This window comes from Parambassis ranga, chromosome 18, assembly GCF_900634625.1.
Source record: "Parambassis ranga chromosome 18, fParRan2.1, whole genome shotgun sequence".
NCBI lineage: Eukaryota > Metazoa > Chordata > Actinopteri > Ambassidae > Parambassis > Parambassis ranga.
In genome coordinates, this window is record NC_041038.1 from 4,334,833 (window position 1) to 4,359,511 (window position 24,679).

Sequence of the window (24,679 nt, forward strand, 5' to 3'; positions counted from 1 at the left end):
CTGTTTGTATTTGTAATCATCAGTATGTTCCAATAGTTGCTGTATATATATTTTACACTCTTACATATATTCTACTTTACAGGTTGAGTTTCTTTGTTTTCCATAAAACTAAGGAACTGTTCTTGCTTAGGCTTACACAGTAACCTGTGGTGCTACATCTCAGTGGTGTCTGCTGCCCAGTATGCATCACTATAGGCTACCCAGAGCGCTGGTCCAGCAGCTCTCGCTGCCGGTCCTTGACACATTGTCTGGGCAGAACTTTTTTCTTGGTTGTGTCCGAGAACTATTGTGTTATTGGTTGGAATTTCACAGTCGGTGTGGCCAGTGTGGAGAAGCGGAAAAGCTTCTTACCTGTTGTTCACCTGTGTACCTGTTGACTTGTTGACTAGTTTGCCCATAATATGTATGAGTAGTACATTTAAATATATATTTTTTTAATTTAACTGTGTTCATTAAGCAATTTCGGTGTCATGCGCCAAATGTATCTCCTCCTACAAATTTCACGCTACAGACTCCATTTTAGTTCACTTTGGCCACATTCACACTGGAGAAAGTCATTCCAGCTAGAGTAAGATTGTATCTGGATAGTCTTTAAACTGGATACATTCAGACCTATTTTCAAATCTGGCTATCACACAAGCGTGTCCGCACTTAATTCGGCTTAATCCCGCTTTTTGGGGGTCCTCCAAACCACTAGGTGGTGCCTCGTAATATACAGAGTCCATTCAGGCTGCAGTAGGACTGTGTGTGCGCATGCGTCGTGCAGTTTTTTGTCCCGTGTCTCTACCCGTGAACCGGAAGTAGCATATCACTAACCGGAAAGAGCATGTCGCTAACCGGAAGTATCACATCGCTAGCCTGATTCGCTATCTGCATGATAATATATGTTTTATAGTTTTTTCCTTTATTTAGAAAATCATCCATACATCCACACATCCATTGTATGAAACCCTTTGTCATCCTGCCCAAATAAATGTTTAAAATGGCTCTTGGATCCAGTGTTTGAATGTGCACACCAGATGGAGGTTCAAACCCAGAGACAGTCTTTTGCACTTAAAACGCTCATTAGATGCTGCTCTATCAAACTTGTATTGAATTTTCTAATTCCGAATCATTTCCGCACGCCAGGCTCTCAAAGTTGGAGTGGTTTTTGAGGTCTCCTATGCTGTTACCATGGTGACAGGCTAACACACAGAGGCATACAAAGCCTTCTTTTAGAGAAATAAATATGAACTAGAAAATGCAAGTTTGATTGCTGCAGCTGAAGCATTGCTTTGAATCCTTCACATCAGCATTCAAAGCAATGCTTCAGCTGCAGCAATCAAACTTGCATATATTTATTTCTCTAAAAGAAGTTTGGACATTAGGAGGGTTAGAGATGAGAAGAGCTCGTTACTTACTTCTGCAGTGAAGCAGGATGTCCAGGATCGTTTAGCAGTGAGAGAAAATTCTTTGTTATCCATCTCTTTCCGGAAAACGCAACTTGTTCGCAACATGGTGACTACTCAGTTGTGTCTGAAAAGACTAAAGCTTTTCAGATACTGCATCTCTATGGTGACAATCAACATTCTAACCTGTGTCATCGTCAACATCATCGTCATAGCAACATTTAAAAACAAATAAACAGGTTTGTTTTTAAATTTGACAAATTTTATATGAAACATTGTGTTTTTTTGCTCAGCAAAACTATTGTAAAAGTCAACTTCTTAAAAATGAAAGAAAACAGGATGTGGCTTTATAAATATTTTTTATACACCTTATTGTCCTATTGGTGTTAAGTTGAGTTGGTGTTAAACACAGACTTCCCCAAAATCGCAGTGTATTGGAGGCTTTACTCTAAATTTTGCAGCTGTAATAGACCCGCGATAGGAGAATTTTTTTTTTCGTTTTTCCTTTGTGCCGTCTTCATTTACAAAGAGCAGGAGGCATACAAACTAATACTGACACATCTGAGCAAATCTCCCAAGTGTTCCCTTTATTATTACACCGAAAGTATTCAAATACACCTTGTGGTTGCTGAGATATACTCTATTTATTTTGGGTGTAAGAACCAAGAAAGAATTTTGTGTTTTACACAGTTTGGTTTGTGGCCTATATTTTCTGTTATTCTGCCAGTAGAGGGCACCCCTTGCTTTACCTTTAAAGCCACACCCTTTCCGGTCTACTTTGTCTTAGTTGGTAGGAAGGCACACAGTTTTTCTACCTTAGCCGTAGTCGTCGTGGCAGAAGTTTTAGTTTGAGTAACAGTTTAGTTACTTTGACCGTGCTACTTTGTTTGTTTCAGCACCTTTGGAAATAAAGCAACAAAAACTCAGTGGACACTGGATTTATTTACTGCACTACACGGCACATGTAGATCAATATTCCAACTAAGCACAGAGACTAAGACCATTCATTGGGCGTGCCATTTTCAAGCTGATGCCTTCAAAAAAAGGTTTGGGGGTAGAAAAGGTTAACTTTTGCAGGGACCATCTTTCCTTCTCTGGGACGACCTTGGTCCACATGCGCAGAAATTCACCATGCAGGGACAGGTCTTTGAGCATGGCCCGTCCATGGTGTCTGTGGAGAATTGCATTAGGTCTGAAATTATTACAACTGTGGGGAAAAAAACACAATGTAAACAAAAGTATTTAAATATGTGTAAGTTGATGACCCACCTCACAGCTGGAGCGGCATCCAATGACATTTTGGACACAGCAATCAGGAAGCGATCAGAGAAGCTTCTTCCTGCTGACAGGATGCGATCTGCTCCGATTTTCTTGGCAACTTGCTGCAGGTGTGCTGCTGTGCTGCCTCTAACGGCGTTACAGCGATGACTGCGGAGGGACAAGAGCAGGACATAAGGCAGCTGACATCATATCTGAATGTTTCCTCTCCTGTACATTTACTTCAGTCCGTTGTTGAGGAGAGTGCTGACTGTCCGTCCGTGGCTGCAGTTTTCCACCATGTCATCCAAAGCTAAGTTAATCTGCTTATGGACGAAGGCGTTGGTGGTTGCTGCCAGTTTGAGCAGCAGGGCTCGTCCGGTCAGCTCTACCTCCGGATCCATAGTCTGTTGTAACTGAATGTACAGCCTTGCTATGGTGTCTATAGCGCCACAGGCCACTGTTGTGCGCTGGTTGTTCACCTGTATAGTAAGAATGAGAACCATCAGTCACAGCTGTCATATGGTTCATGCAATTCCCATCAAGGATACAAAAAACAATCCTATGACGATACCTCCTCATTGAGCAGCAGACAAACTTCATGCAGTTTGGTTTTCAGTGTCTGTGCATGATGCTGCGCCAGAGCTCGGATGGTCTTCATACCATCCATTTTCTTTTTCCTGTTTAATAGATTAATGTGACTTCAGGAACTACATAATATGCAGGTCTGCTTGAGCAGTGTCCCTGTCTTACCAGTCATCTGAGAGCAGCAGGGTGACGCAGCTGATCAGGCTCGTTTCAGGGTTGGCCAGAGGCTGGAGTTCAGCTGCACCTTTTATCATGTTTATGCTGCAGTCACTGGCTGCCTTTTTGCCTGCAAGACAGAAAAATACTTGTTGCTCTCATTCAAAGTGTTGTATGTAATGTACAAGTATACAAAACCACCAAACAACTTACGTGCTTCACTCTTTCTCTTTATTAATTTCATGAATTTTCTGGGTTGGGTGCTTGTTTCTGAAGCTGTCTTAGTAAGGGTTTGGGGTGTGTGTGATGGGCAGGAGCCAGCCTGGAGAAGAGTATCTGAAACAGCACCAACTTTATTCTTCGCGGTGTGGAGCTGCACGTCTTTGACAAGCTTTTTGTCTGTGTAATGGAAAAGACGTACAACGGTGAAGGCTGGGAAGAAACCGCAGGGGTTCATTCAACATTCATCATTATGTCTTTTATTATGTCAGAGGTACTGACCTGCTTTGGGGTGTCCAGTATACACAGGTATACGAGACACTCTTCTCCTGGGTGGTTGGGCTGCAGGAGGACGAGCTGGTGTTTCATCAACGGGGCTTCTTATGTGAGAGATGGCCCTCAGCTCATCAGGTGTGTGTGTGTCTACAGAGGTGCTGCTGCTCACGGAACTGATGGAAACCTCTGGACTGTAGTCCCTGATTGTTTCATTCAACCTTCTTGGAGGTTTCTCTAAAAGAGGGCTTAATCTCCTTCCGTGCTGGAGGGGGGATTTCCCTCTGCTGGGAGTAGCAGGTGGTTTTGGCAAGTTCCCTTTCTGAAATGAGTGTCCCAGTCTCTCCAGCACAGCATCATTTCGGGCTTTATTTGAGGCATACATTCGATCTACTTGATCAGATATCGATGCCATTTTTGCATGCTCAGCCCGCTCTATGTCCACGATGCGGGACTCTTTGGTGGCCTGATAATGATATAGGTAATGGCCTCCAGTTTGCTGTGGGACAAGCCAATAAAACAAGTTAGGACCAACAGAAAACAATCTATAGCACTAAAATCATGTAAGACACATTTATCAGTGGTTCATTTTATTTTATTTTTTATTCAAACAGAAGAAACTATTTAAGCAAAGAAACAACAGAAATGTGTTCTGTTATTTTGTTACTCAAATGAAATAATTTATTAGATAGATTAGATCGACCAGATTTAATCTCCAAACTTATATTCTACTAGCAACATATTCAAAATCAGCAAATTTCACATTTCTCAGATGCAACATTTCATATGCTGTTTTTGAGTTAAATAGAGTTCAAATAATCTGCATAATCTAGCGATTTAACGTATATTATTAGTTTGATTGCCATTGCTAGGCAATCACCCTCTTTCTTCTTCTTTTTTATTCTGCCATACGATTTTTGGCGCAGCATCTTCAGCATACATTGACCGATTTCAGCCATTCAATTATCAAAATGTTCATCTCACAGAGAACATTCCGGGTCAACTTTTTTAAAAAAAAGTATAGTTTTTTAAATATTAAGCAATTTCGGTGTCATGCGCCAAATGTATCTCCTCCTACAAATTTCACGCTACAGACTCCATTTTAGTTCACTTTGGCCACATTCACACTGGAGAAAGTCATTCCAGCTAGAGTAAGATTGTATCTGGATAGTCTTTAAACTGGATACATTCAGACCTATTTTCAAATCTGGCTATCACACAAGCGTGTCCGCACTTAATTCGGCTTAATCCCGCTTTTTGGGGGTCCTCCAAACCACTAGGTGGTGCCTCGTAATATACAGAGTCCATTCAGGCTGCAGTAGGACTGTGTGTGCGCATGCGTCGTGCAGTTTTTTGTCCCGTGTCTCTACCCGTGAACCGGAAGTAGCATATCACTAACCGGAAAGAGCATGTCGCTAACCGGAAGTATCACATCGCTAGCCTGATTCGCTATCTGCATGATAATATATGTTTTATAGTTTTTTCCTTTATTTAGAAAATCATCCATACATCCACACATCCATTGTATGAAACCCTTTGTCATCCTGCCCAAATAAATGTTTAAAATGGCTCTTGGATCCAGTGTTTGAATGTGCACACCAGATGGAGGTTCAAACCCAGAGACAGTCTTTTGCACTTAAAACGCTCATTAGATGCTGCTCTATCAAACTTGTATTGAATTTTCTAATTCCGAATCATTTCCGCACGCCAGGCTCTCAAAGTTGGAGTGGTTTTTGAGGTCTCCTATGCTGTTACCATGGTGACAGGCTAACACACAGAGGCATACAAAGCCTTCTTTTAGAGAAATAAATATGAACTACAAAATGCAAGTTTGATTGCTGCAGCTGAAGCATTGCTTTGAATCCTTCACATCAGCATTCAAAGCAATGCTTCAGCTGCAGCAATCAAACTTGCATATATTTATTTCTCTAAAAGAAGTTTGGACATTAGGAGGGTTAGAGATGAGAAGAGCTCGTTACTTACTTCTGCAGTGAAGCAGGATGTCCAGGATCGTTTAGCAGTGAGAGAAAATTCTTTGTTATCCATCTCTTTCCGGAAAACGCAACTTGTTCGCAACATGGTGACTACTCAGTTGTGTCTGAAAAGACTAAAGCTTTTCAGATACTGCATCTCTATGGTGACAATCAACATTCTAACCTGTGTCATCGTCAACATCATCGTCATAGCAACATTTAAAAACAAATAAACAGGTTTGTTTTTAAATTTGACAAATTTTATATGAAACATTGTGTTTTTTTGCTCAGCAAAACTATTGTAAAAGTCAACTTCTTAAAAATGAAAGAAAACAGGATGTGGCTTTATAAATATTTTTTATACACCTTATTGTCCTATTGGTGTTAAGTTGAGTTGGTGTTAAACACAGACTTCCCCAAAATCGCAGTGTATTGGAGGCTTTACTCTAAATTTTGCAGCTGTAATAGACCCGCGATAGGAGAATTTTTTTTTTCGTTTTTCCTTTGTGCCGTCTTCATTTACAAAGAGCAGGAGGCATACAAACTAATACTGACACATCTGAGCAAATCTCCCAAGTGTTCCCTTTATTATTACACCGAAAGTATTCAAATACACCTTGTGGTTGCTGAGATATACTCTATTTATTTTGGGTGTAAGAACCAAGAAAGAATTTTGTGTTTTACACAGTTTGGTTTGTGGCCTATATTTTCTGTTATTCTGCCAGTAGAGGGCACCCCTTGCTTTACCTTTAAAGCCACACCCTTTCCGGTCTACTTTGTCTTAGTTGGTAGGAAGGCACACAGTTTTTCTACCTTAGCTGTAGTCGTCGCGGCAGAAGTTTTAGTTTGAGTAACAGTTTAGTTACTTTGACCGTGCTACTTTGTTTGTTTCAGCACCTTTGGAAATAAAGCAACAAAAACTCAGTGGACACTGGATTTATTTACTGCACTACACGGCACATGTAGATCAATATTCCAACTAAGCACAGAGACTAAGACCATTCATTGGGCGTGCCATTTTCAAGCTGATGCCTTCAAAAAAAGGTTTGGGGGTAGAAAAGGTTAACTTTTGCAGGGACCATCTTTCCTTCTCTGGGACGACCTTGGTCCACATGCGCAGAAATTCACCATGCAGGGACAGGTCTTTGAGCATGGCCCGTCCATGGTGTCTGTGGAGAATTGCATTAGGTCTGAAATTATTACAACTGTGGGGAAAAAAACACAATGTAAACAAAAGTATTTAAATATGTGTAAGTTGATGACCCACCTCACAGCTGGAGCGGCATCCAATGACATTTTGGACACAGCAATCAGGAAGCGATCAGAGAAGCTTCTTCCTGCTGACAGGATGCGATCTGCTCCGATTTTCTTGGCAACTTGCTGCAGGTGTGCTGCTGTGCTGCCTCTAACGGCGTTACGGCGATGACTGCGGAGGGACAAAAGCAGGACATAAGGCAGCTGACATCATATCTGAATGTTTCCTCTCCTGTACATTTACTTCAGTCCGTTGTTGAGGAGAGTGCTGACTGTCCGTCCGTGGCTGCAGTTTTCCACCATGTCATCCAAAGCTAAGTTAATCTGCTTATGGACGAAGGCGTTGGTGGTTGCTGCCAGTTTGAGCAGCAGGGCTCGTCCGGTCAGCTCTACCTCCGGATCCATAGTCTGTTGTAACTGAATGTACAGCCTTGCTATGGTGTCTATAGCGCCACAGGCCACTGTTGTGCGCTGGTTGTTCACCTGTATAGTAAGAATGAGAACCATCAGTCACAGCTGTCATATGGTGCAATTCCCATCAAGGATACAAAAAACAATCCTATGACGATACCTCCTCATTGAGCAGCAGACAAACTTCATGCAGTTTGGTTTTCAGTGTCTGTGCATGATGCTGCGCCAGAGCTCGGATGGTCTTCATACCATCCATTTTCTTTTTCCTGTTTAATAGATTAATGTGACTTCAGGAACTACATAATATGCAGGTCTGCTTGAGCAGTGTCCCTGTCTTACCAGTCATCTGAGAGCAGCAGGGTGACGCAGCTGATCAGGCTCGTTTCAGGGTTGGCCAGAGGCTGGAGTTCAGCTGCACCTTTTATCATGTTTATGCTGCAGTCACTGGCTGCCTTTTTGCCTGCAAGACAGAAAAATACTTGTTGCTCTCATTCAAAGTGTTGTATGTAATGTACAAGTATATAAAACCACCAAACAACTTACATGCTTCACTCTTTCTCTTTATTAATTTCATGAATTTTCTGGGTTGGGTGCTTGTTTCTGAAGCTGTCTTAGTAAGGGTTTGGGGTGTGTGTGATGGGCAGGAGCCAGCCTGGAGAAGAGTATCTGAAACAGCACCAACTTTATTCTTCGCGGTGTGGAGCTGCACGTCTTTGACAAGCTTTTTGTCTGTGTAATGGAAAAGACGTACAACGGTGAAGGCTGGGAAGAAACCGCAGGGGTTCATTCAACATTCATCATTATGTCTTTTATTATGTCAGAGGTACTGACCTGCTTCGGGGTGTCCAGTATACACAGGTATACGAGACACTCTTCTCCTGGGTGGTTGGGCTGCAGGAGGACGAGCTGGTGTTTCATCAACGGGGCTTCTTATGTGAGAGATGGCCCTCAGCTCATCAGGTGTGTGTGTGTCTACAGAGGTGCTGCTGCTCACGGAACTGATGGAAACCTCTGGACTGTAGTCCCTGATTGTTTCATTCAACCTTCTTGGAGGTTTCTCTAAAAGAGGGCTTAATGTCCTTCCGTGCTGGAGGGGGGATTTCCCTCTGCTGGGAGTAGCAGGTGGTTTTGGCAAGTTCCCTTTCTGAAATGAGTGTCCCAGTCTCTCCAGCACAGCATCATTTCGGGCTTTATTTGAGGCATACATTCGATCTACTTGATCAGATATCGATGCCATTTTTGCATGCTCAGCCCGCTCTATGTCCACGATGCGGGACTCTTTGGTGGCCTGATAATGATATAGGTAATGGCCTCCAGTTTGCTGTGGGACAAGCCAATAAAACAAGTTAGGACCAACAGAAAACAATCTATAGCACTAAAATCATGTAAGACACATTTATCAGTGGTTCATTTTATTTTATTTTTTATTCAAACAGAAGAAACTATTTAAGCAAAGAAACAACAGAAATGTGTTCTCTTATTTTGTTACTCAAATGAAATAATTTATTAGATAGATTAGATCGACCAGATTTAATCTCCAAACTTATATTCTACTAGCAACAAATTCAAAATCAGCAAATTTCACATTTCTCAGATGCAACATTTCATATGCTGTTTTTGAGTTAAATAGAGTTCGAATAATCTGCATAATCTAGCGATTTAACGTATATTATTAGTTTGATTGCCATTGCTAGGCAATCACCCTCTTTCTTCTTCTTTTTTATTCTGCCATACGATTTTTGGCGCAGCATCTTCAGCATACATTGACCGATTTCAGCCATTCAATTATCAAAATGTTCATCTCACAGAGAACATTCCGGGTCAACTTTTTTTAAAAAAAGTATAGTTTTTTAAATATTAAACATCATTTTATTATGATGTGTTATATTTCCTCTAATGGAGATCAATGTTTTGACCTCAGTATTTCTAAAACTTTGGCTACGGTCCTGCTATGTCCAGCAGATAAACAGAGTGGATGTAGAAGATGAAAACTTTGATGATAACTTTTTTGTTAAGACAGATGTTATGGCCTGATATGTCCAAAAATATATGGACAGCGATTCTAAAAGGGGCCCTCTAATAAACTCTTTGTTGCATATCAACCTATGCACCATCCATGTGCTGCAGTGTGTGTTCTGTTTGTGTGAATTTTAATCACACATTCAGCTAAAAACATACCGCTTTGTTTTTGTGGTGAAGTGTAAATGGCACGACTCTGCGGCACAGAAACACACGTGAAGCTGCTTTAATATGTGAGTGAAGCTGCAGCAGACGGGAACATGCAGTGGACTGTCCAGGTCGGTGTGGCTCTCCTGAACGTGGTGTGGGTCGCCCTCTTTTTAACACCACATCCTTTCTCAGGTAGAAGAGCTGTTTTATCCAGACACAGAGAGAAAGCTCAGTCAGTGTGTGATGGTGCTGAAGTGCTGTGTGTGTTTTTATTGCGGTGCAAAGGAGAAGCAGCTCTGAGGAGGAGACGCTGTTCAGAGAGTTTTACATTCAGCCTCCTTCTGAGACCCTGTTTACACATATTCGTATTTTGAAATTTCCTTCCCCCCATTTTTCGAAATAACATCGTGCACACATCATCGTTTTCAAAAAAGTTTCAGTTTACATTAACCTGCATAAATACGCTCCCAAGAGCCATCATAAATACGCCAGGCCGTGGGTGGCAGTGTAGGAAGAAGGAGAAAGCCGAGCAATCAGAAGTCTCATCAATGCAGTCTGGCTCTTAGTGTCAGAAGTTGTTCCAAAGTTGCTGAACCTGAAGACCTAACATGTCTCTGCTCCTCATATTAAGAGGAGCTGTATCAAATGCAAACATGTAAAAAGTGCTTACACCAACAGAAATGCAACCCAGAGGTATTTTCAAAATACCCGGCTATGTGTAAGCGGGGTCTGAAGAAACCACAGGGGGGAGTGGCGAAATGTCTTCAAAAAACAATCTTTGAGTCCAGTTTGCTCGATTTAAACTCTTGGAAAAGTGTGCAAAAATACTAATTCTTTTCCTTTTCACATTTAAATGACATACAATACACTGTATTGCCAAAAGTATTCACTCATCCATCCAAATAATTGAATTCAGGCATGCAGACTACTTTTACAAACATTTGTGAAAGAATGGGCCGCTATCAGCTCACTGAATTTCAGCATGGTACTGTGATAGAATGCCATCTGTGCAGCAACTTAAGTCCTTAATGGCCGCTTGGTGGTTTAACAGTATAAAAAACTTGAACACCTCACACTAGTGCTAACTTCTTGTCCTTAGGGGTGCTCAACATTCATCAGGAGGAGTAAGATAGTCCACCTAACTCCCAGCTATACAGCATACATCTTCAGCATACATTGACCGATTTCAGCCATTCAACTATGAAAATGTTCATCTCACAGACGACATTCCGCGTCAACTTCAAGTTTTTCAAAAAATTATAGTTTTTCAAATATTAAGCAATTTCGGTGTCATTTGCCAAATGTATTTCTCCTACAAATTTCAAGCTACAGACTCCATTTTAGTCTTAAAATGCTCATTAGATGCTGCTCTATCAAACTTGTATTCAGAATTTCCTAATTCTGAATCATTTCTGCACGCCAGGCTCTCAAGGTTGGAGTGGTTTTTAAGGTCTCCTCTGCTGTTACCATGGTGACAGGCTGACACACAGAGGCATACAAAGCTCTGAATTGCTCTGATTCTCCAGCAATTCAGAGCAATCCTTCACATCAGCATTCAAAGCAATGCTTCAGCTGCAGCAATCAAACTTGCATTTTCTTCAGGAAATGCCCTTTTCTGGTTGTAAATGTGTTTTACTTTTACAACATAATCAGTAAAATAAAAGTGCCTTTCTAAATAAATAGCCTTTCTAAATAAATCCTCAGAAAAAATAACTAGTAGTAACACTACTTGTACTACCAGTAAGTATAGCACTTATAAATTTATATATATTTATAATTTTAATATTCTTTAGCCCTCTTTGGCATATTTATTTGAGACTAATCACATCTTTTTAATCATGGACGGATGAACTCTCATTGTTTTCCTCTACTGTCTTTTTAGTAACAAAACTGGCGTGACGTAAATACAAACACTCCTCGCTCACAGACTTGCGCCTCACTGTGACAGAAAACGAAACATTGCCCCTCAGCAAAACAGCAGCACAACCACACATCACACTGAGTACTCTAAATAAAAGTGTCTCTTAACACCCCCGCTTATACTAAGGATGCAGAAATTCAAACAAATACATTATTACATAATAAAATACAATTCAGATGTGGATCTTTTCCACTATTTTAAACACAAAACATAATACCTGCAAACTTGTTTAGTTTGGATTTGGTGACAGGCATGGTCATGACGTCAGCAGCAGGTTCACTTTCCCCTTGTTTACCATGGACCTTTTAAAATGATATTTAATGTCCATGTGTTTGCATCTTTGTCGGCTCACAGAGGTTTTAGCTAAGGCAGCTGTTCCCTGGTTATCTTCATACACTACTGTTTGTTTGTATTTGTATTTGCTGTATATATATTACACTCTTGTATATATTCTGCTTTACAGGTTGAGCTCCTGTAGGCTGTTTCTTTGTTTTCTGTAAAACTAAAGAACTGTTCTTGCCTAGGCTTATACAGTAACCTGTGGTGCTATGTCTCAGTGGTGTCTGCTGCCCAGTATGCATCACTATAGGCTACCCAGAGCGCTGGTCCAGGAGCTCTCGCAGCTTGTGGTCTGGGGGCAGAACTTTTTTCAGGGTTGTGTCTGAGAACTGTTGTGTGATTGGTTGGAATTTCACAGTGGGGGTGGCCAATGTGGAGAAGCGGAAAAGCTTCTTACCTGTTGTTCACCTGTGTACCTGTTGACTTGTTGACTAGTTTGCCCATAATATGTATAAGTACATCTAAATCTATATTTTTTAATTTAACTGTGTTCATTAAACATGGTCCCAATTTATTTTATAATATGTTATGTTTCCTCTAATGGAGATCAATTTTTTTACTTCAGTATTTCTAAAACTTTGGCTAAGGTCCTGCTATGCCCGGCGGATAAACAGAGTGGATGTAGAAGATGAAAAGAACTTTAAGATTTAAAAAACTGTTCCATATCAACCTACGTACTGAATCCAAAAAGCTGTCTCCTCTGTGTATTGGTCCCTTTGAAATCATCAAGTTTCAATTCTTAATGGCCACTGGTTTAACAATATAAAAAAACATGAACACCTCACACTAGTGCTAATTTCTTGTCCTTTGGGCTGCTCAAGATTCATCAGGAGGAGTAAGATAGTCCACCTAACTCCCAGTTAAATCCAGAAGAGGTAGGACAGACAGCTGCCAGTCTGATGCTAAACATGTTTACCTCTGCTGAAAATTGCACGTGTTAACACGTGCTGTTCACACTGCAGCCTCTATGGGATGACTCCAAAAGCAAGTCGATTTAAACTCTTGGAAAAGTCACTGGAGCTTAGTCCACAGTTTCTTACTGTCAATGTTTTTTTTCAAAAGTGCACATTAGTATTTTTTCAAAATAACAATATAAAGTGTTCATAATAAATAGAAGAACAATTAAAAATAAAAACTAAAATAAAACATGTTTTATTTGTTCTTCTATTTATTATGAACACACACCAAACATTCTACCCATGGTGAACCCGAGTTTGTTTGGTGTGTGTTTTAAGAGAACCACAGTTACATGACATGAAGGTTAGTTGTAAAGTATGTCATTAAACTGTAAGTTACCATGAAGCATACACATGGTAACTAGAAGTCCTTGTAATACAACCATCTGCTTTCACATAGCTGCAGGTCTCAGAGTGGTGATTTTGACCTCTAGTGACTGTTGCTGCCCTCATCTTTTTTAGGGAAACAGGACCGGAAAGGCTTCTCTTTGTTTAACCTTTCAGATGCTGTTTCCCTCTCTCAGGATTGGCTTTTCACAAGATTGTAGACCGGCTAAGGCTTGTTCTCCATCCTCCAGATCCTCTGATGATCCACCTCATGGTGTTCATATAAAAAGGACCAGAAAGGCTTCTCTTCGTTTAACCTTTCTGATGCTGTTTCCGTCTCTCTGGCTCTGCTTTTCACAGAGTCCAGTTCTTGTCTTGGCTGGTCCTTCAGACCACACACAGCCTCCTCTATGTTCCTGGTTTGACAAGGAACTGTCTCCTCCTTCAGAGTCCTGTTGATGCCACCTTTGGTTCTTCGAAACAAGCACCAGAAAGGCTTCTTTTTGTTGAGCTTTTCTGATTTTGTTTCCGTCTCTCTGGCTCTGCTTTTCACAGAGTCCAGTTCTTGTCTGGGCTGATCCTCCAGAGTGCTGCTCTGGGTCTTCATGACCTGAGCTAAGCAACATGGAGCTTCGTCTAGATCCACAGATGAACAGCTGTCCTCCATTAGAGTCCTGAAGCACAACTTCTTGTTTTTCTTCTCTCTCAGCTGTTCAATTTCGTCTGCTCTCTGGCTGAGCTGGCTTTTCAGACAATCCACCTCTTGTCTGAGCTGCTCTTCTCCAGCTTTATGCTCCTTTTCATTGCCACTAATTAATCTCTTCAGAGACTCCACTTCCTTCTTGTAAGTGTCCATCAAAGAAGTTGTTGCAGACAGTGTTACTGAAAGATGGTTAATATCATCGAAGTGCTTCTCAAGTTCTCTGTCTTTAAGATTCAACAGTGATCGCAGCTCATTCACTTCACTGCTGAGCTGGCATTTCAGACAGTCCACCTGTTGTCTGAGCTGCTCCTCTCCAGCTTCATGCTGGGTCTTTAAGGCCTCAATGTCCTTTTCATTGTCACTGAGTAATCCCTTCAGAGACTCCACTTCCTTCTTGTATGTGTCCATCAAAGAAGTTGTTGCAGACAGTGTTACTGAGAGACGGTTGCAGTCATCTCTCAGCTCATTCACTTCACTGCTGAGCTGGCTTTTCAGACAGTCCACCTCTTGTCTGAGCTGCTCCTCTCCAGCTTCATGCTCCTTTTCATTGTCACTTAGTAATCTCTTCAGAGACTTCACTTCCTTTTTGTATGTGTCCATCAAAGAAGTTGTTGCAGACAGTGTTACTGAAAGATGGTTGATATCATCCAAGTGCTTCTCAATTTCTCTGTCTTTAAGATTCAACAGTGATCGCAGCTCATTCACTTCACTGCTGAGCTGGCTTTTCAGACAGTCCACCTGTTGTCTGAGCTGCTCCTTTCCAGCTTCATGCTGGGTCTTTAAGGCCTCAATGTCCTTTTTATTGTCACTGAGTAATCCCTTCAGAGACTCCACTTCCTTCTTGTATGTGTCCATCAAAGAAGTTGTTGCAGACAGTGTTACTGAAAGATGATTGCACTCATCTCTCAGCTCATTCACTTCACTGCTGAGCTGGCTTTTCAGACAGTCCACCTCTTGTCTGAGCTGCTCCTCTCCAGCTTTATGCTCGGTCTTTAAGGACTTCACTTCATATTCGTCATTTGAGACGGGTTCAATGAGCCTGATGTCAGTCAGATATTTATAATATCTCTGTACATCTATGTGTCCCTGCAGCACTGCTTCATTAGGAGCGTCAAGAGTTTCTTCTTCTGTCCATGTTTCTCTCGTAGATTGGTCTTCATTGGTATTCAAGTCATCTGTTTCTGATGGGTTGAAAAAAAGTGTCTTTAACCATCTAAGTGACATGACTACTGCTCAAAAGTTTAATGTAAAGAATATGAGTTGAATGTTTATAAGTCTGGAGATAAGTGAATTTAGAATCCAGAATCCAGTCACTATACAATTTCAGACGGAACAGTTGCATCTTCCTGTATTACATCATTTGACCACTGTGACATCATAAGTTGTGACATCATAATGTTCCATCTGGAATTGTACAGAGACTGACCACTGTGACATCCTCAGTTGTGACATCATTGGTTGTTGCCATGTCAACAGATGATCAAAGGATCAGAGAGGTGCTGACCACATTTTGAGAGCGCTGACAAAATGGAAAAGTGAGCAAAATATCAGGCAGAAAGGATGAGAACAGAGAAATGGTCTGTGGTCAGCACCTGCAGAACCTCTCATTCTCTTCATCCTGATCTGATGTTTTTAAATCATTAGTAATTGTAAATGTTTTAACATAATCAGTAAAGTAAAAAATCCTTTCTAAATAAATGACCTTCTTTTATCCTCAGAAAAAATAACCAGTAGTACCACTACTTTTACTACCATTAAGTGTAGCACTTATAAATTTATATATATTTATAATGTTTTGAAAAAACTTTTTTTGCCTTTTGTTTAAATTATTTATTGTAATGTTTTTTTTTTATTTTTAAGACAAAACTAAACTAATTCTATACTCTTTGGTAGCGATCTAGAGTTTCGTTACTCCAAACCCTAGTCAAAAAGTCCTTTAGGATTCCAGTAGAAAATTCTGAATAAAATAGGTTTTAAAATAGGTTTTCCTTTTTGAATAAAGTCTTATAAAAATCTACAAAAAATATAATCCTATAGGAAATTACAATTGAAATTCAAATCAAATAAATCCATCCATCCATCCATCTTCAGCCGCTTATCCGGGGCCGGGTTGCGGGGGCAGCAGTCTAAGCAGGGACATACAGTTAAGCATCTTGCTTCCAGTGGGATGCAACCTGAAAGACACACAAAGACAGAGCAAAAAAAAAAACAGTAAATTCACTGCAAGTTACAATATGTACAATTGTCATTGCAAGTAATTAGATTTACTAAATCAGTCACCTTAGTGACGTTAGTGATGTTAGGCAGGTAACCAATAATTAATTGAGTTTATTAACTATATAAAAAGGAGGCGAGGATGGAATCTGAATTCTAAGCTTACCTTTGTACTACACTTGGGTTCCATTCTTTCTCCTGCATAGTTTGTCCTCATCTGCACACTTCCGAGCAATCACCTTCTTCACTTCCTCTCCTCCCAGTCTAGACTTGGAAGTGATGTATCCTGGTGAAAATGTTGACAAGGATAAGGATATATAAGGATATATATATTTAAACATTGAAGGTAAATTGTTTGACTAGTTGTGACTTTTTAGATGATGTAAAATCAAAAAAAGAATATTCATATTGTTAAGAGAGCTTGTCAGACAAAACCATATACATTTAGCTTCATACATTAGAACTGTCTAGTTGTCTCGTTTCTCTGTTCAAATCAGTATTCAAGGAAGGTCAAATCCTAGTAAGTAAGTGGGCATTTTGTAGGATTTGCTTGTCCATGATAGATTTAATATAAATACAATTAATTAAATATAAATTGAATGTTTACCTACCAATAATGTCAGAAACTTTGTCATGGCCCAGCTGTGACTTTGCCTCTTTGTTCTTGAATGCATTTGATGTTTTGCCAGTTACACTGTGGTTTGCAAGCACATGCCTTCCAACCTCACAGCAGGCCACATTGATACTGGAGTTTAGAAAACAATTATTTTTTTGTATTTAGTAATCAGGAGACAAGATGATTAATTTACCTTTGCTGACACGGTTTCTTTGAAGAGATTCCATTTGTGACTGCAATTGGAAGAGCATTGTTTTAATATCTCTCAATTCAGAGAATATTTGATCCATTTTACTGTGATCCGACTGAAAGAAAATGTGAGAGATAGAAAAAATATAGAATTAGAATAGAATAACAATGGAAAATACTTATACATGAACAGAAGCAGGCACAAAAATGATTCAGTGAGGTTGTACTTGCAGAGGTTTCAGTAGCCCTGGAACAGCTTGCCTCAGGCTCCTAGATGAAGGATGATAATGTAAAGATTAGGTGCTCCATCTCTCAACCCCTCACCTCACTCAAAAAAGATACATACATATAAACACACATACACTGAATAACTTTTGTCTCTCCCTGTAGCCAATTAAAATAGATTTTGCCATCTTGTTATCCATCTCCTTCTTCGTTTTTCTATTTGATGGATAAAATGTCTCCTGAAAAATGTTACACACACAAAAAAATTGACAAATCAAAGATTGACAAAACTATTTGAGCTGATATAAAATGTTTGACATACTTACATTATTCTCCTCATTATCTGAGTCTGAAGTTGATGACACAAGGCGTGTGCTGGGCAACGTTTTCCTGTGGCCACGTCCAGCACTGGAAGTGTTTTTGTGGTAGGGAGGATGTCCCATGTGGGTGGGTCCGCAATCCACTGAATAAGCATAAGAGCCATTCTGCAACCAAAAGAAAAAATCATCATACACAGCAAAAAATGTGTAGGCTAATGTGTATGACGTGCCCTGCTGGTGGCAACACTGAGGATTATTAATATTATTATGAAAGTATTTTGTGACATTAAGCTAGGTCATTTAAGCTTTGACTAGACAGCGGTTTCTGTAACCATGAAACGGTGGCTAACTAGTTAATGTAACAGCATATTATTACTAAAATACCAGGTCTATTAACAACATGACAAAAGCATATGCCATAATATACACAAATGCCGGATATACATAATTAAACTTCTGGGCATTAACATTTTTGTATCTACTCACCAGTTCTCCTGTTGTGTGAACAAGTTCTGGAGACGTCAGCAAGATTTTTGGCAGGTGAGCTGTATAAATAAATGTGTTTTTTTTTTCAATCACAACAATGAAAATAGTCAATGATGTTTCTTCTTCTACTATTACTACTACTTTCTATAATAAAATTATATTATTGTCATGATCCTGGGTTTGATCCTTGTCTTGTTTTCATATTGTTTATTTTGTTGTAGGTTCAGTTTATTTCTTCTCTGTTCTTCCTGTGTGTTATCTTCTTGCTCTTTCTCTGCTCCTCCTGTCTTCCCTTCTGTTCCTCCTCCCTCCTGCTCTCTGATCCTCGGTCCTTCCCTCTCTCCTCCTCTGTTGAGAACTTTCACATACATCTTCACATCTGTCTACAGTTAGACATACTTCCTTTCTGTAAAATGGCTGGTTTATAATATCAAAGCTTGCAGTTTTGTTACAATTGGTTGATTATTTGCAGATTCCTTGACCCTGATTCATCACATCCAATTCCCAAGACCAGTCGGTGGTGTGGAGACCATGATGTTCATTCCAGTGAGTGTCCAGGAGTCGAGGAGGAACTCATTGAAAGAATTGACACTGAGGTCATAACCACATCAGATTAATTTGTTCACGAGGACTTCAGGGATCACAGCATTCATGACATCAGCCCTGACAGTTTCAGCGCAGAATTAGAGAACTTTGGAGCAACGCTTTTCCCAGGGTCAGGTATAACTCTTGCACAGTCTGTAGTACTTCTTCTGTCCTATTCTGTAAGGCACAACTTGACAGCATCAGCACTGGAGGACCTCCTAAAACTTAAATATTTTGTTACCATGTAATAATATTTTGCCACAATCTCACCACCTTTTTAAGAAACTATTCCAAGCCCCATCAGATTCAGTCACCTTGCATTTTGTAAATAATTATTTGTAAAATCTGCCAAAAGGAAGCCCGCAGTGTCCTTATTGCACTGCACAGGTAGATGAAAATGATCATTTGAAGACAGGAAACTTCTATATCAGTCTCTATCAACTCAAATCAGAGACATCTTAGAAAGAGACTCAGCTTCTGTTCATACTGGAGGCGGAGTGATGCTTGCAGAGCAGAGATGTATGAAACACTCCCTCTTCACAAAGATGACATAACTCTTCTGTGGAACTGTGATGGACTTAAAGTGTTTATCTCCTCATCACACTCACTGTAGCCAATCAGATGTGTGATTAATGAACTCCCAGCCAAAATCAGTTTTAAGAACATTCTTTTAGCAGGTGTTTGGTTTTCAAGGGGAAAACCTGACATGTCTTTCTACCTCAAGCAGTTTGTGGACAACATTGAAACAATCAACAAATCTGGGGTGAAATGGAAAGACCAAAAAAAACAACACAGAGAAAAAAAATCAAAGGTCTTTCCTGTACTATGCTCCTGTGATGCTGTAGCTCGATGTATGCTTCAAGGAATACATCAGTTCAATGGAGCATATGGTTGTGGCCAATGTCTGAATGAGGGACAGATTGTGGCAAAGGGAAAAGAGTTTACAAGGGTCTATCCAGTCATGGAAGCCGAGACAATCATGTTTTAGAGTGTGGTGACTGAAGGTAACTGAATGGCCTTGATCATGTATTTGGAGTTTAAACTGTCTCACCACTTGCCCTTTTGAATCCCTCCACTGGCTTTGATTTAGAGTTTCCCTGTGGACTACATGTACTGTGTGTTACTGGGAGTAACAAAACAACTGCTAGATCTGTGGTTCAACAGCAAGCACCACAGTAGTCCATGGTATATAGGCACACGTAGAGACCAAGTAGATCATCGGTTGCTGTCTATACAACCTCTGTCTGATGTACCAAGGGTTCCAAGAACTGTGAGGGAAGCACATAACTGGAAGGCAGCAGAGTACCGGAGCTGGCTGCTGTTTTACAGTGTCCCTGTGCTTGATAATATCCTACCAGCCAAATTTTTGAAACATTGGATGTTGCTAGTATCTGCCATTTTTCTGTTGAAAACATTTCAGAACAGGATCTGACAGAAGGAACTACCAAAATCAATACATTTGTGCACAAGATGCCAACTATGTATGGCTTGTGTCACGTGCCCTTTAACATCTACCAACACACACATCTGTCCTCATCTGTCAAACAAGGATTTTATTGTAATAAATAAATAAAATAATAATAATAAAATAAAATAATAATAATAAATCATAATAAAATCCTTGTTTGAGTGGGAGGACACTGCCGTTCTTAATTAAATTAATCAAATTACATTCAGGGCAATCTGTCAACACTGGCTGTCGGCAGTCTTTCCGGTTCCGACCCCTGAACTCTTTACTTTCGGTTCTTCAGCACGGGCCACCACAGTCAGTCGTGTTTCGCCTGCCGAGCAGGAACGGTGGGAGAGAGCTGGTGAGTGCTTCTACTGTGGTCAGGGGAGTCACTCTGTTAGGTTGTCCTCTCAAACGCTGTCGCTCGTCAGTAAGAGTGAGGAACGAGGAGCGTACGTAATGGATTCTTCAACTTTTTTCTTAGTAGATTCAGCGTTTATTGATGTTGAGCTTTGCAGGTTAACCCTTTAAACCCTGGCCATATTAAAAGAAAAAATCACCTAAAAAGACATTCCCGAAGAAAATGAGGAAATGCACCATAATAATAATGTGCATATGCATGTTCTTGGTGTCTAGGGACATCTAGGGACCTCGGAGAATGCATTTCCAGTGTTTAAAATATTGTGTCTATTAGTATGCCTGAGTAAATTAGAAAAAACTACAGGAGAAATGTAACAATTTTATCCTCGCTTGAGTTTTTTTCCTATTTGACAGAGGAAAACATTATGCTAACAATGATTCTATGTACACAGATGCCATTGATCACATTCAGCTATTACTTGGCTACAAATATACCAAATTTGATCAGAATCAGAATCAGAATCAGAATCAGAAATACTTTATTGATCCCCGGGGGGAAATTGTTTTCGTTCCAGGTGCTCCATGTATACTCAGACAGAAATACTAATAAGGTAAAGTAGTGAGCGTAAAAAATAAAGATAAAAAATATAAGATAAAAACCTAATAAATTCTAAACATTAATGTACATTCAAGTCCTGGCAAGTGAAGACTAAAGTCATATAAAGTCATATGTAATACAACTTGTACCATGTGCAGTAAAAACTTGTCTAATAAATCCAATATGGATAAGATTACAAGACAGTGTGTTCTGATCTCAGAGGGAGGAGTTGTACAGTTTGATGGCCACAGGAAGGAAGGACCTCCTGTGGCGCTCAGTGGTGCATTTAGGAGGGATCAGTCTGGCGCTGAACGTACTCCTGCACTTCAGCAGCACGTGGTGTAGAGGATGGAAGCTGTTCTCCAGGATCCCCTGCAGCTTAGACAGCATCCTTCTGTCTGACACTGCTGTCAGGGAGTCCAGCTCCACCCCCACCACATCCCCGGCCCTTCTGATCAGTTTGTTGAGTCTGTTATAGAATTTGAACAAAGAGCAAAGCCTTCACAAAGGTTTTAGTAAGGATATCACCAGGCAGACACTCAGTTTGGCACAATTTGGCACCACATTGCCAAATAGGTTACTATAGCTATAGCTAGCTTACTCATTTCCAGTGGAAACTGGCTGGAAAATACAATTTATATCCATTTCACTAGTCTATTGCCATCTACTGGAGCTTTTGGGTATGAATTTACCTTGCACTTCATCAACTTCTACCATTATGCACAGTGTCAAATCAATAGAAAAAAACATCAAAATGTATGATTTTGTCTCCAAATAGAGTAGTTTTTATTATAATAACTAATGTACATTAATGAAAGTCCAACCAAATATTAGGTAAAGAAAATAAAAATAACAACAAGGAGAGGTGATGCCTCAGTGTTGAGCCCAGATGGGCCTGGAACCTCACTTTCCTCTTCTCTTCCCTCTTGGCTGTGAAAATAATAACAATTATTATTATCTGTAATTGCATACATATTGAAATACACATATTATGTAAATAATATGTAAAGACAGTATTGAATAGGATTGAATCATCCTTCTTCACCTCTGTTCAGCTGTTCCCTTAGGGGTTGCCACAGTCAATCATCACCACTATCCTCTGCATCCTCCTCTCTCACCCCAACTACCACCCTGCTGTCTACTATATTGTGTACACGTATATATATAATAAATCATTTTATCGATCAACACGGATATTAGCAACAAACAGTTTACACTTCAAAATAAATGTACAAAACTTACTCAACTTACTCAAACTGGGTCTATCTTTTCCAACGTTCAACGTTGCTGGCAACGGGGTCGAACGAATCCGGAAATTCCTGCCGTTGAAATTCTGCTCCATGCCCCTCTCGTCACGGTATCATGAAGAGATACGCTAGCTAACAACCTAAAAAAACCCTCTGACACTTACTGAAACTCACTGAAATTCACCGAAAGTCACTGAAGCACTCTAAAGCAACTACAACCTCCACAAACACATACGCGTAGTTAGCTAGCGTTAGTGTTGTTGCGTCTAGTCTTTACACAGGGATTTTACGTCAGCTGGGTATTGTAGTCCATTAGATTTTTTTGTACCATTCGATTCAGTAGCTTGTCCTCTTTCATTGGACTACAAACATGGCCGCAACCGTGGCAGAATTTGATCAGAATTTGAAGTAATAGTGCCTGTATGTTTTCGGCCTTTCGGCGGGCCCATCGGGTTAAACAGGTTAACCATCGCTGAACTCGGGTAATAATCTGACAGAGGTCATAGTATTCTTTAGCCCTCTTAGACATATTTATTTGACACTAATCACATCTCTTTAATCATGGACGGATGAACTCTCATTTTATTCCTCTACTGTCTTTTTACTAACAAAATGGCGTGATGTACAAGATCAAAACAAACACTCCTCACAGAATTGCGCCTCGCTGTGGTGCAAACGAAACATTGCATCCCAGCAAAACAGCAGCACAACCACACATCACACTGAGTACTCTAAATAGAGAAAGAGTACTAAAAAGAGTACTTGTACTCAGGATGCAGAAAAAAACACATAAGATAAAATACAGACATGGATGTCTTCCACTATTTTAAACACCAAACTGCAAACTTGTTTAGTTTGTATTTAGTGACAGGCATGGTCATGGTGTCAGCAGCCATCTCTTCAGTAGTGCAATGTACCAGGTTCACTTTCCCCTTGTTTACCATGGACCTTTTAAAATGATATTTAATGTAAAATGTGTTTGCATCTTTGTCTGCTCACAGAGGTTTTAGCTAAGACAGCTGTTCCCTGGTTATCTTCATACACTACTGTTTGTATTTGTATTTGCTGTATATATATATTACACTCTTGTATATATTCTGCTTTACAGGTTGAGCTCCTGTAGGCTGTTTCTTTGTTTTCTGTAAAACTAAAGAACTGTTCTTGCTTAGGCTTATACAGTAACCTGTGGTCACCAGTATGCATCACTATAGGCTACCCAGAGCGCTGGTCCAGCAGCTCTCGCTGCCTGTCCTTGACACATTGTCTGGGCAAAACTTTTTTCTTGGTTGTGTCTGAGAACTATTGTGTGATTTGTTGGAATTTCCAGTGGGCGTGGCCAGTGTGGAGAAGCGGAAAAGCTTCTTACCTGTTGTTCACTTGTGTACCTGTTGACTTGTTGACTAGTTTGCCCATAATATGTATGAGTAGTACATTTAAATATATATTTTTTAATTCAACTGTGTTCATTAAACATTGTCCCAATTCACTTTATAATGATATGTTATGTTTCTTCTAATGGAGATCAATTTTTTTGATTTTTTGATTGAATTTTTTTAAGACAGATGTTAGGGCCTGATCCATCAAAAAAAAAATATAAACAGCGATTAAAAAAAGAGGCCCTCTAATAAACTCTTTGTTGCATATCGACCTACATACTGAATCCAAAAAGCTGTCTCTGTGTATTGGTCCCTTTACCAGCTGCTGTGTTCAAAGACCACATCTCTATCAACTACAGAGGAGTCACCATGAGGAGCGCTCACATCCTGCTGCTCTGCATCCTGGGAGCTGCCCTGCTGTCCACAGTGTTCTGCAACCGTAAGATGATATTTAATAAAAAAATATATAATATTATTCATAATTAGATGTTCATTCTCCACAGTATATTAACCACATATGATTTTCTTTAGAAATCGGTCCTGATAAGTGCTGTTTCACTTACTATCCAACAAGGATTCCCCCAAAACATATCAGTTCATATTACATGACTGATGACCGTTGCATGAGGGCTGCAGCTGTGTAAGTCTAAGGAGCCTCTCAGTACTCTTAAATTTTTGTGTTTTCTGTCACTGTTTCCTCACAGAAGCTAACACAACCTTCTCTTCATTTAGCTTTGTTACCACGAGGTCTAGGCATGTCTGTGTGGATCCCAGCCAGGGCTGGGTTAAGGATGTCATGAGGATTCTGGATGAGAGCTCCTTCCAGCTGCCTGGTCCAGCTTCAGCTCCAGCTACTGTGTAACAGTATAATCATGGCTTTGATATTTACCTGGAATTCATATTGACCTGCTTATCCTCTGTGTAATGTTTTTATATGCTTTGTATTAGCACATTATCTTCATACAAATACAGTCATAATGTCCAAACGTTGCCTCTCTCATTTCTCACCTGTAATACACTATAATGATCTGCTAACTAACTTACAGCACATTACTGCCTCATACTCTTTGTGCTTAAGT

At 40.1% G+C, this 24,679-nt stretch overlaps 1 protein-coding gene across 1 annotated transcript; it reads left to right on the forward strand.

Moving 5' to 3' along the window:
* The first annotated feature begins 19,275 nt into the window (after positions 1-19,275).
* LOC114451189 (C-C motif chemokine 2-like) lies at positions 19,276-24,462 on the forward strand. The gene is made up of 5 exons (XM_028429762.1): positions 19,276-19,332; positions 20,321-20,471; positions 23,923-24,039; positions 24,132-24,240; positions 24,333-24,462. The coding sequence occupies exons 1-5, from the start codon at positions 19,276-19,278 to the stop codon at positions 24,460-24,462; spliced, it is 564 nt and encodes a 187-aa protein (XP_028285563.1).
* Positions 24,463-24,679: the final 217 nt, after the last annotated feature.